Source organism: Anomaloglossus baeobatrachus, chromosome 2, assembly GCF_048569485.1.
Source record: "Anomaloglossus baeobatrachus isolate aAnoBae1 chromosome 2, aAnoBae1.hap1, whole genome shotgun sequence".
NCBI lineage: Eukaryota > Metazoa > Chordata > Amphibia > Anura > Aromobatidae > Anomaloglossus > Anomaloglossus baeobatrachus.
The window spans coordinates 558,850,541-558,866,818 of NC_134354.1; the positions used below are offsets into that span (position 1 = coordinate 558,850,541).

At 43.6% G+C, this 16,278-nt stretch overlaps 1 protein-coding gene across 2 annotated transcripts in view; it reads right to left on the bottom strand.

Moving 5' to 3' along the window:
• The window catches only part of POGLUT2 (protein O-glucosyltransferase 2), a 98,188-nt gene that overhangs the window by 34,957 nt on the left and 46,953 nt on the right, over positions 1–16,278 (bottom strand). For both annotated transcript variants that reach the window (XM_075336686.1, XM_075336685.1), the window contains one exon: positions 14,851–15,088. In XM_075336686.1, coding sequence (XP_075192801.1) covers positions 14,851–15,088 — 238 coding nt within the window. The remainder of the gene's footprint in view (positions 1–14,850; positions 15,089–16,278) is intronic.

Genomic DNA, 16,278 nt, shown 5'->3' on the forward strand with positions numbered 1-16,278 from the left:
CCTTTCTCCGATTTGGATGTGAAAACTCTCATATTGCAGCTGGGAGTGTGCACTTTCAGCCCATATTATATATATAATTGTATTTCTGAACATGTTTTTGTAAACAGCTAAAATAACAAAACTTGTGTCACTGTCCAAATATTTCTGGCCCTGACTGTATATTCTTATATCCTTGGTGTATGATCTGCTCCCCCTGCCTTCTAATTTTGTATTGTTATTTTAATTTTGTCTGTGTTTATGTTTTTTAATTACCATCAATAAAAACAATTTTTATGAGTCTATAGTTTATTGGGATAATTTGTAATATTTTTCAGTTGGTATATCCCGATAGGATATGTTGTATTCATTTATGGTTGTATCTTCTAATTTTGGGTTTATTTATTCAAAGAAATGGTGCCCAGAGTCGGCACATGTGCAGATTGAGCTATCGGCTCAATGACAAGCCAAGATCTCATCTGTGCATATGTGCCAGCTCACGGCGCCATTTTCCCTAAGTCTGCTGCTGGGAGTTCAATGGGCGGGAGGTGGTACATGCGCAGATGAGATCTTGATCAGAGAGCTCCATGTGCGCAAGCGCCGACTCCGAGTGCCATTATTTGAGGCCCTCACCCCCCGCACAGCAGCCCACAGCCCCAACATAGCCACCGAAGCCTCAGCACACCGCACACAACCCTGGCACAGCTGCCGCAGCACAGCACCTGCAGCATTGCCCCGGCCTCCTACTAACCTTCTCCACCCCCCCCCCCCCCGGTAAACTACTATCAGATTATAAGATGCACCCCCTCATTTTCCTCTCAAATTTTGGGAAGGAAAGTGCTTCTTATGATCCGAAAAATATGGTAAGCACTTCTAGACTTTCAACCTTAAGCTGTGTTTCCTACCTAACAAAAATAAAAGTTTATTGACTGTCTGAACAGTTGGGTCCTGGTCCTGCTCTACCCCATCTACATTAAGGTCAGCTAAAGGCCCCGTCACACTAAGCAACATCGCTAGCAACATCGCTGCTAACGAACAACTTTTGTGACGTTGCTAGCGATGTTGCTGTGTGTGACATCCAGCAACAACCTGGCCCCTGCTATGAGGTCGTTGGTTGTTGCTGAATGTCCTGGGCCATTTTTTAGTTGTTGCTGTCCTGCTGTGAAGCACAGATCGCTGTGTGTGACAGCGAGACAGCAACAACTAAATGTGCAGGAGCAGGAGCCGGCTTCTGCGGAGGCTGGTAACCAATGTAAACATCGGGTAACCAAGAAGCCCTGTCCTTGGTTACCCGATATTTACCTTTGTTACCAGCCTCCGCCGCTCTCACTGTCAGTGCCGGCTCCTGCTCTGTGCACATGTAGCTGCAGGACACATCGGGTTAATTAACCCGATGTGTGCTGTAGCTAGGAGAGCAGGGAGCCAGCGCTAAGCATTGTGCGCTGCTCCGTGCTCTGTTCACATGTAGCTGCAGGACACATCGGGTTAATTAACCCGATGTGTGCTGTAGCTAGGAGAGCAGGGAGCCAGCGCTAAGCATTGTGCGCTGCTCCCTGCTCTGTGCACATTTAGCTGCAGCACACATCGGGTAATTAACCTGATGTGTGCTGTAACTAGGAGAGCAGGGAGCCAGCGCTCAGTGTGCGCTGCTCCCTGTTCTCTGCACGTGTAGCTCCGTGCACTGGTAACCAAGGTAAATATCGGGTTGGTTACCCGATATTTACCTTAGTTACCAAGCGCAGCATCTTCCACGCGGCGCTGGGGGCTGGTCACTGGTTGTTGGTGACAGCTCACCAGCAACTCGTGTAGCGACGCTCCAGCGATCCCTGCCAGGTCAAGTTGCTGGTGGGATCGCTGGAGCATCGCAGTGTGACATCTCACCAGCAACCTCCTAGCAACTTACCAGCGATCCCTATCGTTGTTGGGATCACTGGTAAGTTGCTTAGTGTGACTGGACCTTTACACAAAGTGAGGTTTTAATATTGGAGGGTAGGACCGTCCTGATAGGGGTACACCTTGTAGCTTTGGGACGGCTTTTACACTTTTTTGATCAAACCCCATGTTTACTAAGCACCCTATGTTATTTATATGTCTATTACTCTTTACTTACTGCAGTGTATTTGCTCATTTTGTTTCTATCTTAGGTTTCGTCTAGTAAAGCAGCACGCCAGTATTTTTTTTATTTTACTGTTGGAGTTGTGTTTTAAATCTAAGTTCCCTGACTCTACTCTTATACTTAGTCTTTGTAGTCTTCATCTTTTATCAGCATTGTTCGGGTCGGTCTCCGGCAGTTTGTAACCTGCCGGCTGCTCCACTACTTGATGGATCGAGCCAGAGGTCAATCTTCAATTCAAGTCTATGAGAGCCTCGTTCTGGCATTGAGAGCTTGTGATGTAACTTCTGTAACTACAGATTTAATTTATGTAGCTTCCCATGGGCAGGTGTCTGAACAGGCAGGCCTCGGTCCCACTCTGCCCCATCTACAATGAGGTCAGCTGACACAAGGTGAGGTTTTAATATGTGATAATTGGACCATCCCGTTTGAGGTACACTTTGTCACCTTGGGATTGCTTTTAAGCTTTTTTTTCATCAAAAACAGTGTTTACTAAGCAGCCTATGCAATTTATATGCACTATTACTGTTTACCTACTGCAGGGTATATGCTCATTTTGTTTATATTCTAGGTATTGTCTGCATTTTCTAGCAGCCCCCTCCCCTTGCTGACTAATCGCTTGCCGTAGAATATGGCCACTGACCTGTCAATCAGCTAGGAGAGGATGCTGGTAGGTAACAAATACAGTGTGAGACTGAGAAGCTAGAGGGGCATTACGTTCCAATGATTTTCCAGACACTACTATAAGTTGCGATTTCTCGCTGGAGCATACATTTATTGATTGACATTTTTTAAAGGGCTACACAGTCAAATAAATGATTTTTAGGGGGTTAAAGTTTCTGACAGGTTCCCTTCATAGGAACAAAAATCTGTCAATCAAAGTAAAAATAAAGACGTTGCCCGATTTTATGAAATTTGTCTATTAGCAGGCGATGTCATAACATAAAGCATTAAACCATAACCATTACTCAACTTTCAAGTCCTTACTGTCGTAGTGCTGTGCCTACAGTGATCCCTGACTGGTTAAGTGCTGTATATCATTTTGCTGTAACCTGCAACCAATTACTGGCCACCATGGTCTAGTGCAGTGGTTCCCAAACTCCAGTCCTCACGACCTCCAACAGGTCATGTTTTCCGGATTTCCTTAATATAGCACAGGTGATGCCTTGATAATGATTCCATCACCTGTTCAATAGTAAGGAAATCCTGAAAACATGACTTGTTGGGGGCCATGAGGACTGGAGGTTTGGAAACACTGGTCTAGTGCTATACATACCAGCTTTACTACAGAGGCCAGTGACTGGATGAAGCAGCGCCAAGAACTATAGTGATAGAATGGAAGGAAAAACTTAAACACCTTATTACAATATTAAGGTAATGATTCAATATTTGTGGGGATTGAACTACAATTGAACAAACATTTTGCAACATTTCAAAAAGTGATAAATGATGAATTAAGCTAAAAGATCTGGATAGCCAGCGCCCAGCCCATATTGCCAAACAAAAAATACCAAACTGACAAAACCAAGTAAAGTTTATTTAAAAGAAGGGGAAATCATATAGTAAGGTACAAATAAAATAGTAACTATCAGAAGACACATTTTACACCATAAAAAGGTGCAATTACAATGAGGAATTGGGGCCAAAGTCTTCTAATATGTGGTGAAGTGCTCCTGAGCCCCAACATGCACCCAACTCATATTGTACTTGTTCATTTATGAAAATAACCAGTCTGCATTGCAGAACAATGTATCTTTTATTTACACATCTATTCATCAGTTTTCTAGTGGATTTTTTGAAGGGATATTCTCATCATAAATGGGAAAATTGTAAAGTGCTTATAAAAACTAGCAACTTTGTAATTTATTTATTAAAAATTTTCTCATTCTCAAGAATGGAGGGATTTTTAACTATATGGTTTACTGTTCCTTGCCTAGATTATGGCCCTACTGCTGTGTATCAGCAATGGCAAGTCTCCAAAACACAGAGCGCAGAGCTTACACACTCTTTCCAATAAAGCTTGTAATTGCTGTTCTGGATATGGCCCCTTTCAGTGCAGCAGTGCTCCTTCTAGGAAAAGTTGTCTCTGTTTGCAGAACTGGAGATCGCACACTTTGGGCCAGGAACATTGCTCTTGCACATCATTTGCTAGAGTGACGTCAGCGCTGGTTCTTTGCAGATCTCTGCCTCCCTTACAAATTGCACTGAAGACAAGTGTACGCACTCCGGCTTCATTGGCGCACTGCACATGCCTAGGAAGGTAGAGGTGATGTAGCACACAGCCAGCCATGAGATTTTCAGAGCTGGCAGCAATGGTTGGCTGTGTCCTGAGTCACCACAGTGTCTCTGGAAATGTGCAGTGTGACAATGAAGCCAGTTGTGTACAACCGACTTAGGCTGAGTTCACATGTCCTAAAATCATCCATTAGAACGGATCCTGCAGAGATCTGTTGGGAAAAAGTCTGCAAACACAATTTTGTTGTTCGTTGTTAAATAATTGATGTCTGCAGAATCTGTTATTTACCATTGGAGTCTATGCATTGGATTTAGCATTAGAGTCTATGGAGAACAGATCCGTTAACGAATTGCTATTGTTATATACCAATCAGTTAATGGATCCGTTCCCCATAGACTCCCATGTCAAAAAAAAGGATCCGGCAGAAATCATTTTGCCAACGAATCTCTGCAGGATCTGTTCTACCGGATGATTACAGGACATGTGAACTCAGTCTTACTGAGATTTGTCAGGGAGGCAAAGATTTGTGAAGAGCCAGTGGTGATGCCCCTCTTGTAAATAATGTTACTCACACCCATAAAGGTGCGACATGATTACTGGGACAATTAGGCTGCGGAAAGAAAAAACCCCTCCTCCACTAGTATATATATTGATTCATATATCCCTGGTCAAGTAAACAAATTATGGAAATTCATGAACCAGAAAACAAAAGAAAGGTGCATGTTGGAAGCAGTATAAAAAGTTGGGTAAATCCATGGGGTCAGTTTGTGGGAACCTGTCAGGATCCCTTTGATGGGAAGAGGGGATTTAGCCACTGCCAAAACACCTCTGGCAGCATCTTACTTCCTATGAGAACAAAGCAGAAACCATGCTAAAACCCAACATGTCTGATTCTCTTACCATTGACATCTGTTGTGAGAGGTGCATCTAGGCCCCCCAATACATTTTAGACAGTTCATGGTTCCCTCAAAAATAAGTACAATTGACAGTTCAACACCTTAACCCTTTAGTGGTTGAAAGTGTTTGGAAAGTTATATCTGCTTTTCTTTGTAAACCTAATGGCTGAAAGTTGAAAAAGTTTGTGGCTAAGCAGTGTGAGAATGTGCACAAATTAGATTTGAAATTGGGACAAAACTTTTTATAGACCAACCTTGGTGACATTTACATACGCAGGTCTGCTAAATGTTTTTCGAGTTTTGGCATCTCAGCTTGAAGTACCTGTAACTCTTGGAAGCATCGTGAGTAAATAGCATGCATCCTAAGGACAACAATGTTCAGATGGTAATTTAATCAACATACAAATGAGTTCCGCCTAATTGCAACTGAATTGGATTTTATATAGTTAATTTAGCAGCACCCTGATTGCAGCACTGATGAACTGGAGAGCTCCAGACATGGCAGTGGTAATAACATCCCATTCAATGTTACAAAAGATACTCAATATACGCTGCCCATAAAACGAGGAGCAGTTTAGACAGAAAATCAGCCTTAGTGACTTGAGTTGCCACAGATACGCTGACAGATATAATGATCTATGAGCACAGACTAGGCAGATATTCCCCATACTGATCTTTTCTATTATGACACAGCTTAAAGCATTTCAGCTGAAGAGAACTATATTGATCTATAAACGTCAGCAAACTCTGCTTTGACAACATAAAATGGAATTATGTGTTGCTTCAAGGAAGGGTAAATGATTCTTTTATTTTCCAAGAACCAATTTAGATTTATGGCTTGGGGAACAGAAGACAAGTTTTGTTTAGTCATTATTCTGGAGTTGGTGTATAAATGCTTATAAAAAGGTCGTTGACCCAAGAACTTCTGACATCTCACAGCTGAGACCAAAGTACGTTTCTCAAGGAGAAATCGGCACAAACAAACTTTTCCACTTAGATGTCTTTTTGCTTTGTCCTCTAACAACTTTTACAAGATATCCCTCAACAATTGCATTTCTCAATAGATATCATACTTTTCTCTGGATGCTGAGAACATTTACTAATAATGGAAATATGAGTCACCTCTTCATCTTTGCTGGCCGAGAGTCCTTTTCTCCACTCTCAATCAGCATCTAGAAATTCTCCAAATTCCCAATTGAAACCAAATTGATAGCTCATCCCTGAAAACATGAACATCAACAGTGCTATGGTATTAGATGCCTTGTGCCGTTGTGCCTCGAATGGCGAAGAAATTCAGATTGGTGACTCCAGACATTTTAAAGATTCAGCTCCCACTGGTCCTCTCTCAACTCTCATGAGACATCTAGACTCAAGGAAATGTTTTTGTGGAAGACGGATTACTGGCTTTACATATTTTTTATTAATAATGCTTTTTTCATCCACTGAAAAAAAAACTACATAAACAGCAATAACTGTAAAAATAAGAAATCTAACTATTTAGATATATGAATTGGACTTTTACAAAAATATATGAAAATGAGTACACCCCTTTGAAAAGTAAGATTTTAATCAATATCTCACTGAACACAAGAATAATTTCCAATACTTGACAGGACTGAGTTTCATAGACTATTTTTTGACCCATAACATGAAATTAAGGTTAATAATAAAACCTTCGGTTTTACTCAAAATTAAAGGGGTTATCCAGCTTCTTTGACTTTTTTTTTTTATTTCCCTATTGGGCTACATTGAGGCAGGTAAGTAGATAGAGAGCACTTACCTGCCCTGCTGTCAGCCCCTCTCCCCCGGCTCAGAGCGGTCATGTGACCGCTCCTGCCGCGATTTTGCTGCTTCCGGTCATTTCATGTCAACATGGGCAGGGCAATGTTGACATGCAAATGTGGAACAGCATGTTGCCGCCCTGCTGGGCGGGTACAGTGTGATGAGCCCCGCCCCCTTCCCTGCACCCTCCCACACATTCCCCCGCACCTCTTTTACTCTCCAGTAACCTCCCCCTGCACTTCTGTGGGGTCCGTGCCCTGGGGGCGGGGCCTGGCGGCGGCTGCCGTGGTGTCAGCGCCAGCACCAGGCCCCCTGCCCAGGATCGCACATTCAAATGTACCGGCATCGCAGATCAGATGCCGGTACATTTGAAAGTGCTGATGAGAAGCAGCGCAGCGCTGCTTCTCATCACTGTCCCTCCCGCTGTCTGTGCTCTCTTCAGCACAGCGGTGACGTCACTACTGTGCTGATATGGCCAGAGCACAGACAGCGCGCGAACGTGCAGGAGCGGCGGGGACCGAGGACGGGTGAGTATGTATTCCCTACATGTGTTCCCTATTGGGGGGGTGCGCAGAGCCATATGTGTGCGTGTGCAGAGCCATATGTGTGCGTGTGCAGAGCCATATGTGTGCGTGTGCAGAGCCATGTGTGCGTGTGCAGAGCCATATGTGTGCGTGTGCAGAGCCATATGTGTGCGTGTGCAGAGCCATATGTGTGCGTGTGCAGAGCCATGTGTGCGTGTGCAGAGCCATATGTGTGCGTGTGCAGAGCCATATGTGTGCGTGTGCGTAGCCATATGTGTGCGTGTGCGGTACATAGCCATATGTGTGCGGTGCAGAGCCATATGTGTGCGTGTGCGGTGCAGAGCCATATGTGTGCGTGTGCGGTGCAGAGCCATATGTGTGCGTGTGCGGTACAGAGCCATATGTGTGCGGTGCAGGGCCATATGTGTGCGTGTGCAGAGCCATATGTGTGCGTGTGCAGAGCCACATGTGTGCGTGTGCGGTACAGAGCCATATGTGTGCGTGTGCGGTACAGAGCCATGCGTGTGCGGTGCAGAGCCATACGTGTGCGTGTGCGGTGCAGAGCCATATGTGTGCGTGTGCGGTGCAGAGCCATATGTGTGCGTGTGCGGTGCAGAGCCATATGTGTGTGGTGCAGAGCCATATGTGTGCATGTGCGGTGCAGAGCCATATGTGTGCGTGTGCGGTACAGAGCCATATGTGTGCGTGTGCGGTGCAGAGCCATATGTGTACGTGTGCGGTGCAGAGCCATATGTGTGCGTGTGCGGTACAGAGCCATATGTGTGCATGTGCGGTACAGAGCTATATGTGTGCGGTACAGAGCCATATGTGTGCGGTGTAGAGCATACGTGTGCGGTGCAGAGCCATATGTGTGCGTGTGCGGTGCAGAGCCCGATGTGGGGCTGTTATTTGCAATGCTGTAGTGATACCAGGTCAGGTGCTGGGGAAGAATACTGACAGGGAATGTGTGTGCAGGGGGCGGGCAAAGGGCGAGGCTGGACACTGGGGTGGGTGGTGACAGCTCTGACTGAGGTTTTGCACAGGAGGTGGTCATGTTTGCTGGATCTGAATGTAAACAAGAGCTGCAGAGAATAAAGGGATAATTCAAGAGGAACAAAAGTTAGAAAACAAAAAATAACAATGTAGGTGTGATTTATATGACAATACAGCACAGATAGATAAACTCAAAAAATTTTGTTAAGCTAATGTCGGACAACTCCTTTAATTGATAGAACAATGAATACACCTCATATCAAAAAGTTCTATATCTGGTATTTTGTATGACCTGCATGATTTTCAAGGACAACACTAAGTCTTCTAGACATGGAATGAACGAGTTGGCGACATATTACATCATCTACAGTATATTGTTAAATTCTTCAAAAATGGCCTCTTTTAGAGATTTTATGCTGGATGGAGACCAACTCTCAACTTGTCTCTTCAGATTCCCCATTGGTATTTCAGTTGGGCTCAGATCAGGAGACATACAGTACAGACCAAAAGTTTGGGCACACCTTCTCATTCAAAGAGTTTTTATTTTCAGGACTCTGAAAATTGTAGATTCACATTGAAGGCATCAAAACTATGAATTAAAACATGTGGAATGAAATACTTAAAAAAGTGTGAAACAACTGAAATTATGTCTTATATTCTAGGTTCTTCAAAGTAGACACCTTTTGCTTTGATTACTACTTTGCACACTCTTGGCATTCTCTTGATGAGCTTCAAGAGGTAGTCACCGGAAATGAGTTTCCAACAGTCTTGAAGGAGTTCCCAGAGATGCTTAGCACTTGTTGGCCCTTTTGCCTTCACTCTGCGGTCCAGCTCACTCCAAACCATCTCGATTGGGTTCAGGTCTGGTGATGACTGTGGAGAGCAGGTCATCTGGCATATCGCCCCATCATTCTCCTCTTAATGAAATAGCCCTTACACAGCCTGGAGGTGTGTTTGGGGTCATTGTCCTGTTGAAAAATAAATGATGGTCCAACTAAACACAAACCGGATGGAATAGCATGCCGCTGCAAGATGCTGTGGTAGGCATGCTGGTTCTGTATGCCTTTAATTTTGAATAAATACTCAACAGTGTCACCAGCACAGCACCCCACAGTGTCACCAGCACAGCACAGCACCAGCACACCATCACACCTCTTCCTCCATGCTTCACGGTGGGAACCAGCCATGTAGAGTCCATCCGTTCAACTTTTCTACAAAGACACGGTGGTTGGATCCAAAGATCTCAAATTTGGACTCATCAGACCAAAGCACAGATTTCCACTGGTCCAATGTCCATTTCTTGTGTTCTTTAGCCCAAACAAGTCTCTTTTGATTGTTGCCTGTCCTTAGCAGTGGTTTCCTTGCAGTTATTTTACCATGAAGGCCTGCTGCATAAAGTCTCCTCTTAACAGTTGTTCTAGAGATGAGAAGGTGAGTCCAAACTTTTAGTCTGTACTATACTTGTCCACAAAATCACTGTCAACTTGTTCTTCTTCAGAAATGAAACATGTGTGTTTTGGGTTATTGTCATGTTGAAAAACTGCTCGTCTACCAAGGGCACAGAGTAATGGTAGCATCTTCTCTTTCAATGCAGAGCAGTACATCTACGAACTCCTGATACCCTTAATGAAATATAGCTCCCAGACTGCAGGAGCATTCATGCAAACCCTCTAAACACCATGCATTTTTCTAAATTTATTTTTCTAAATGTGTGGTGCCTACAGTTAAATATGGTGGTGGAGGTGTCCTCATGTGGGGCTGTATGTGTGCTCCTGGTGTCCTGGAACTACATTTAATTGATGATATCATAAATTCATATATACTGATGGGCAAAACCCCCAATGTTCACGTTCGGAGGCCTCGCCCGAACGTTTTGTAAAGATCGAGGTCAGGCTCTGAGATAACGCGAACTTGCGTCCGAACACCAAACTTGGACATAACAGTCATGGAATGGGGCGGGGGCTGTAAAATAAAGAATATACTTAATAATAAGCATTGTCATTATACTTACTGCTCCCGTGACACGTCCTGCAGACTCTGTCTCCCTGCCGCTTCTCCTTCCGTGTCTGATCATTCCTGTGCCACCGGGTTACACGACCTTCCATGATGTCATAGCCATGTGACCAGTCTGGTGTAAATATTGTACAGACATTGGGTTACAGACTGGTCACATGGCTATGATGTAACGGAAGGTCCTGTAACCCACAAGGTATCAACATTCACACCAGACTGGTCACATGGCTATGACGTCATGGAAGGTCCTGTAAGTCAGATGTAGCAGAGCTGAAGATGGTCGCCCTCCTTTGGACTATGTCGTATGGGGTTTTTTTGAGTAATAAAGATGGAGTCCTAAATGTTTTCTGTTTTATTTCTAATAACATATTTTTTCTCTGTGTTGTTGTTTTATTTTACTGTTAAAATAACAGACAATCACAGACGCTGTCACAGAGTGGGCGTCTGTGATTGGATGATGGAGTAACCTGAAACCAGTCCCTACATTCTAGCATCTAGAATGTATGGGCAGATTCCAAGTTACTCCAACAGCCAATCACAGACACCCATTCTGTGTGACAGTGGCTGTGATTGGCTGTTGGGTCCCTCACACATATAGTAGTGTAAAAATAAATAAATAATTTTAAAAAATGACGTAGCACTCCTCAGTATTTTTGATTCTCAGCGCAGATAAAGCGGACAGCTATGAGATTCCACCCTGATCTGCCTGGCTTTGCCTTGGCTGTCAATCAAAATACAGGAAGCACAATTATTAAAAAAAATAATTAAAAAAAAAATGTGTGAGCTCCCACCATATTTTGATCGCTAGTCAGGTAAAGCCAGGCAGCAGGAGGTTGGGATTCCGAGCGTGGTAAGGCTCAAGCGTTTTGGGCCCCCCATGCTAAAAACCGCAGCCCGCAGCCGCCCCTGGAAATGGCGCATTGTTTCTTAGTGCCATTTCCAGGCGCTTTATCTGGCCCATCCAACGGCCCTGATGGTGGTGGCATGCTGGGTAATAAAGGGGATAATACCAGCTCTGTATTCTCAGCTGGTACTAAGCCCGAAATTCATAGTGTCACGGCAAATTAGACATGGTCACCATGAATTTCTAGTAAACAGTAAAAAAAAAAAACACAACACATAGAAATAAAACAAAAAAAACATTTAGAGACTCCATCTCTATTATAAAGAAAATCCTTAGTCTGACGTAGTCCACAGGTAGAACAATGTCAGCTCTGCTTCATCGCTCTGTACAGACAAGTGTCTCTACAGAGCTAGAAGCAGGGAGAGCCATTTCAGCTCTGCTTCAAAGCTCTGTACAGAGCGAGAAGCAGGCTGACACTGAGGGTATGAGTCCACTTGCGTCTGACTCGTGCATTCTAGCATTGCATCACCCCGCACGACCTTACACTCTCAGGGGCGGCTCAGTTGCATGGAAATACATGCAGCCCACCCGCTCCTGTCGGGAGAGTGTGCGCCGTGCCGGATGATGCGATGCGATGCGACACTCGCACAGCGACAGTCAAAGTTCAATTGAGTCCATGAGCCATGGACTCGGGTGAACCCTCACGTCACCGCAAACACGGCCAAAAACAGACGAAGACTGCCGAGTGACGAGCAGTGCAATGAATACCCCTGGAAGTTAACAGGACCTTCGATGGTGTCATAGGCATGTGCCCAGTCTGTAAGCCAATGTCTGTACAACATTCACATCAGACTGGTCCCATGGCTATGACATCATGGAAGGTCCTTTAGTCAGTGGTGGTTACCTGGGGGCACAGCAATGATCGGACGCGGAAGCAGAAGCAGCCAGGAGACAGAGTCTGCAGGATGCGTCGAGGGACCTGTAAGTATAATCAGAATGTTTTTAATAATGTGCTTTTTGTTTTTTGGTTTTTTTTTACAGCCCCTGGACCTGAATTGTAACACGAGCTTCCCAGGATTGTGTGCACGAACACTATGTGTTCAGTACGAACCCCGAACTTTACAGTTCGGGTTCGCCCATCACTATTGACAAATGTACTGTTCTATACATACTAAACTTGGAACATTGGGCCCATGACAGTGCTAAAATAATAATTAAAAAAACATGTTCACCTAGCAGATCCACTTATCTATACTACTTATCTAAAACTCCCATCAGGAAGAGGAAACCAGGAGACCAGCGGGGAAGGCTGGGTTCGATAAGTGGGTATTTATTTCATATATCTATTTTAGCACTGCCATGGGCCTATTAGTACAATGTTTACCACTATCAGATAGGACAGTCCCTTTAACAAGAAAATATGATTGTTTGGCAAACCATATAGTAGCTCATAAAATATGTAAAACATATGTTGCATGCATAGGACTGCAATTAACGTCAGTCTATACATTCTTTTCCCTAGAAAGATGTCTCCATTCTAAGAGGACATTTTAGCAAGGTCATGATGAAACGGCATGTTACGTGAGTCTCCTGATTGACCTTATCTCTTCCACATCACGTATATACTGACATACAAGTCATTAAAGTATACTACTATGATTTGTGAAGGAGCCGATCTTTATCTCAGGGGCCGATGTTGCAATAATGTTCTGAATTCTTGTAGAGCGTTTACACCAGTTACCAGGATGCATTCTGTATATCTTGTGCTGTCAATGAGCCATGAGTGCCACTGACCAAAGTCTCCAGTGTACGAGCGTAACACACGTCCCTTCACACCACTGCGCAATGCGTATCACAAGATGCTGTACTACTCTCTATTAAGATAACTTAGATGGCATGGTGTTTTATAACACTTCTTTCATTATCAGTTTGTACATCTACATTTTATTATCACAATAAAGATAATACAATTATCCTTAAAAATGTAGATAAACTTCTAGTTAGAAAAATGTAATTTTTGCATTTTCACGAACAAATTAAGTAACAGCAAATGCATGCGCTAAGAAAAACATAAAACTCACAAAGGGAAAAGACATTGGGCATCTGCCTCTTGGACTAGTCAGCCGAGCTGCAGCATTTTAGAGTGGAAATATCACAGTCAGGGTCTGATACTTACGGTCTGTGGTTTTGGCAGCATGAACCTTCTGTCAAATTTTCTTTGATCAATTCATTTTATCATACATATGGGGATGGCCCATTTGACAAAAAGAAAGGAAATTATAGGAATGATATGAATTGTAGAGTTCATTATATTTAGGGTAAATATGTAGTCGCCTCTACAGCCAGAAACACTGGTAAATTGTATAAGCTATACTGGTCCTCCGGAGTGGTTCTTTTAATCTAAGGTCCTTGCTCCCGGTCTTATACTCACCCTCCCGCACCGCTCCCGTGCCGGCTGCTCCATTGTTTCATGGAGCGCACTGGAGGTCACTCTTTAATGCAAGTTTATGAGAGCCTTATTCTGGCTCTCATAGAGTTGCACTGAAAGCTTGTATCGTAATTTTTGACTTCCAGTGTGAAGTTGCGGTCACAGTTTGGCACTGTGGGACCGGAACGGCGCCAGGAAAAGGTAAAAAGGCTGGAGAGTGAGTAAAAGGCCATGTTCATAGACTATAGATTAAAAGCACCACTCCAGTGATGAAAAAACTCCCACTGTAGTGGTGCTTTAAATCCTTTGATGCGGGCTTGCACGCTGAGCTCACGTTTACCTGCACATGATGGCTGAATTAAACAGTTAACACACACTTGCAGGGGGACACATCATTCCTCCTGTCCATCACCATGCTTGTGATATGGCCGCAGAGCGCCAATAATTGTCGTGGCAACTAGGGGCTGCGATGACTCCCGTGGTCATTCCCCGTGGACCCCTTGGTAGTTTTGCTAAATAATCTAGGAGCTGCATGTTGTAGAGACAGAGACCTTGATTCAAGAGATATGTCACTTACTGTCACTTACTGGTCTGCTTGCTATAGTTTTGATGAAATCTGTTTTATTAGCAGAAGATTATCACTAGAGAAATAGTAAACTTGCAGCTATTGGTCCTCCATATTCTTGAGCTCTGTATAACCCCACCTCCACCAGCTGATTGGCAGCTTTTTGCTTATGCACAGTGTACACAAAAGGCTGTCAATCAGTGATGTGCATGGGGTTATACAGAGATCAGCAATTAGAAAACTGCTAGCTCTGTAGCAGATAAAACAAGGATTATATTAAAATGGCTACACCCAGTAAGGTAAATCATACATCAATGAAATCAGGTTCTCTGCCACTACATCATGCTCCTCTCAGAAGGGGGTTGCAAAAATCTGGTTACAGATTTGCTTTAAGTGTAAGAAGAAGAACCACAGTGAAATGTCTGCAGAGGAAATATATAATTCTGTTCTCTATAATGCCACTTACTGAACATTTCTTACCTTAAAGAAATCAAAAAATGGTATTGGTTGTACAATTGGACCATAGAGGTTCTCATCATGTTTGAAGAAAAAGAAATGTGTAAATGCAGCATCTATCAAGTCTGGATGTTTCCTGCCCAGTTTCACCAGTTCAAGTCTTTCCTTACAGCTGTCTCGTCCTCTCCAAAAAGCTGTGCTGTTCTTCTCCTCCCATTTAGGGCCAGTGTTTGCCTGAACAGACATCATGTCTAAACTCACCCTACAGAAATAGAGGAATATAAGTTATTATTTTTTCCTATTCTGATACATTTTAAGAATCAGTTGATATTTTTCACATATAAAAGGGAAGGTCATTGAATTTCTATTAAAAAAAAAATATCTTGGGAACATGATTTTGTGGCACTAATATACAAGTATTGTATGTTACAAGCTGTTTTTCAATTGGAGGAGGATGATGGAAAAGTCTGGTCATATGCCCCTACACTAGCAATCATTTTATGGACTGAATGGCTAAGATAAGAGAACAACCCCTTTAAGCAGACTGAATACAAAGAATCAACAAGAGTTCAGCCGCTGAGTTCCCGTCTATGCCTTGATGAAGCACTGCAATCTGAAGATCAATTCTTTGGTTATTGGGATTCCCTTACTATTTCTTACTCTGCTCCATTCAAGATTTGCACCCTAAAGTGGTGTCTTTTAGACGCCGACACACTAGCCGAGTCTTGCCAAGTGAAGCCGATTTAGGAAAATGCCGGCAGTCGTTTCCAGGAGTATCGTCGCCAGCTGTCATCCTGATGGTGACTCCACCGCCAATGTCTTTAACACTATAATTTAAATAACATAAAGAGGGCAGCTTCCCAGCGGAAGACGCCGAAGAATGGGCACGTCACTACTTCTACTGCTTGAGAGATTCCTGAAGTGGTTAAAGAAGTGACATAAGACGGAATATGGGAACAGCAATGTCGTTTTGACGTTATGCAGTATGTTCTTTCCATTGGGCAATTATACTGCACAATTCAGAATCCGCCTGAAAAAAACAGTGTGATCATACCATAATCTCGATTTCAGTGGAGGCTAATATGGGAGTATTTCTGCACTCCTAATAACCACAAATGTCTACCCAAACACAAATTTAGGCCCCCTAAATAAAAATGCACATTTTTCACGGTCCCTGTTGAAGGTGTTTATGGCCATCTGTGTGCCGTGATTTTGGCACACGTGTGTTCTCCGTGTGCTATCCATGATAATACACTGAGATCAAGCACTTTTAACTCACCTGTCCCCAGTGCTGATGTCTCCGGCGCCGCTGCTTCCGGGTCCGTGGTGCAGTGAATATTCATAAGCATAATGAGGAGGCCTGGAAGCAAGTGATAGCAGCGCTGAAGACAGCAGCGCTAGAGACAGGTGACATGTCACACTGATGTCACGCGGATCACTTCAGCGTGTGGT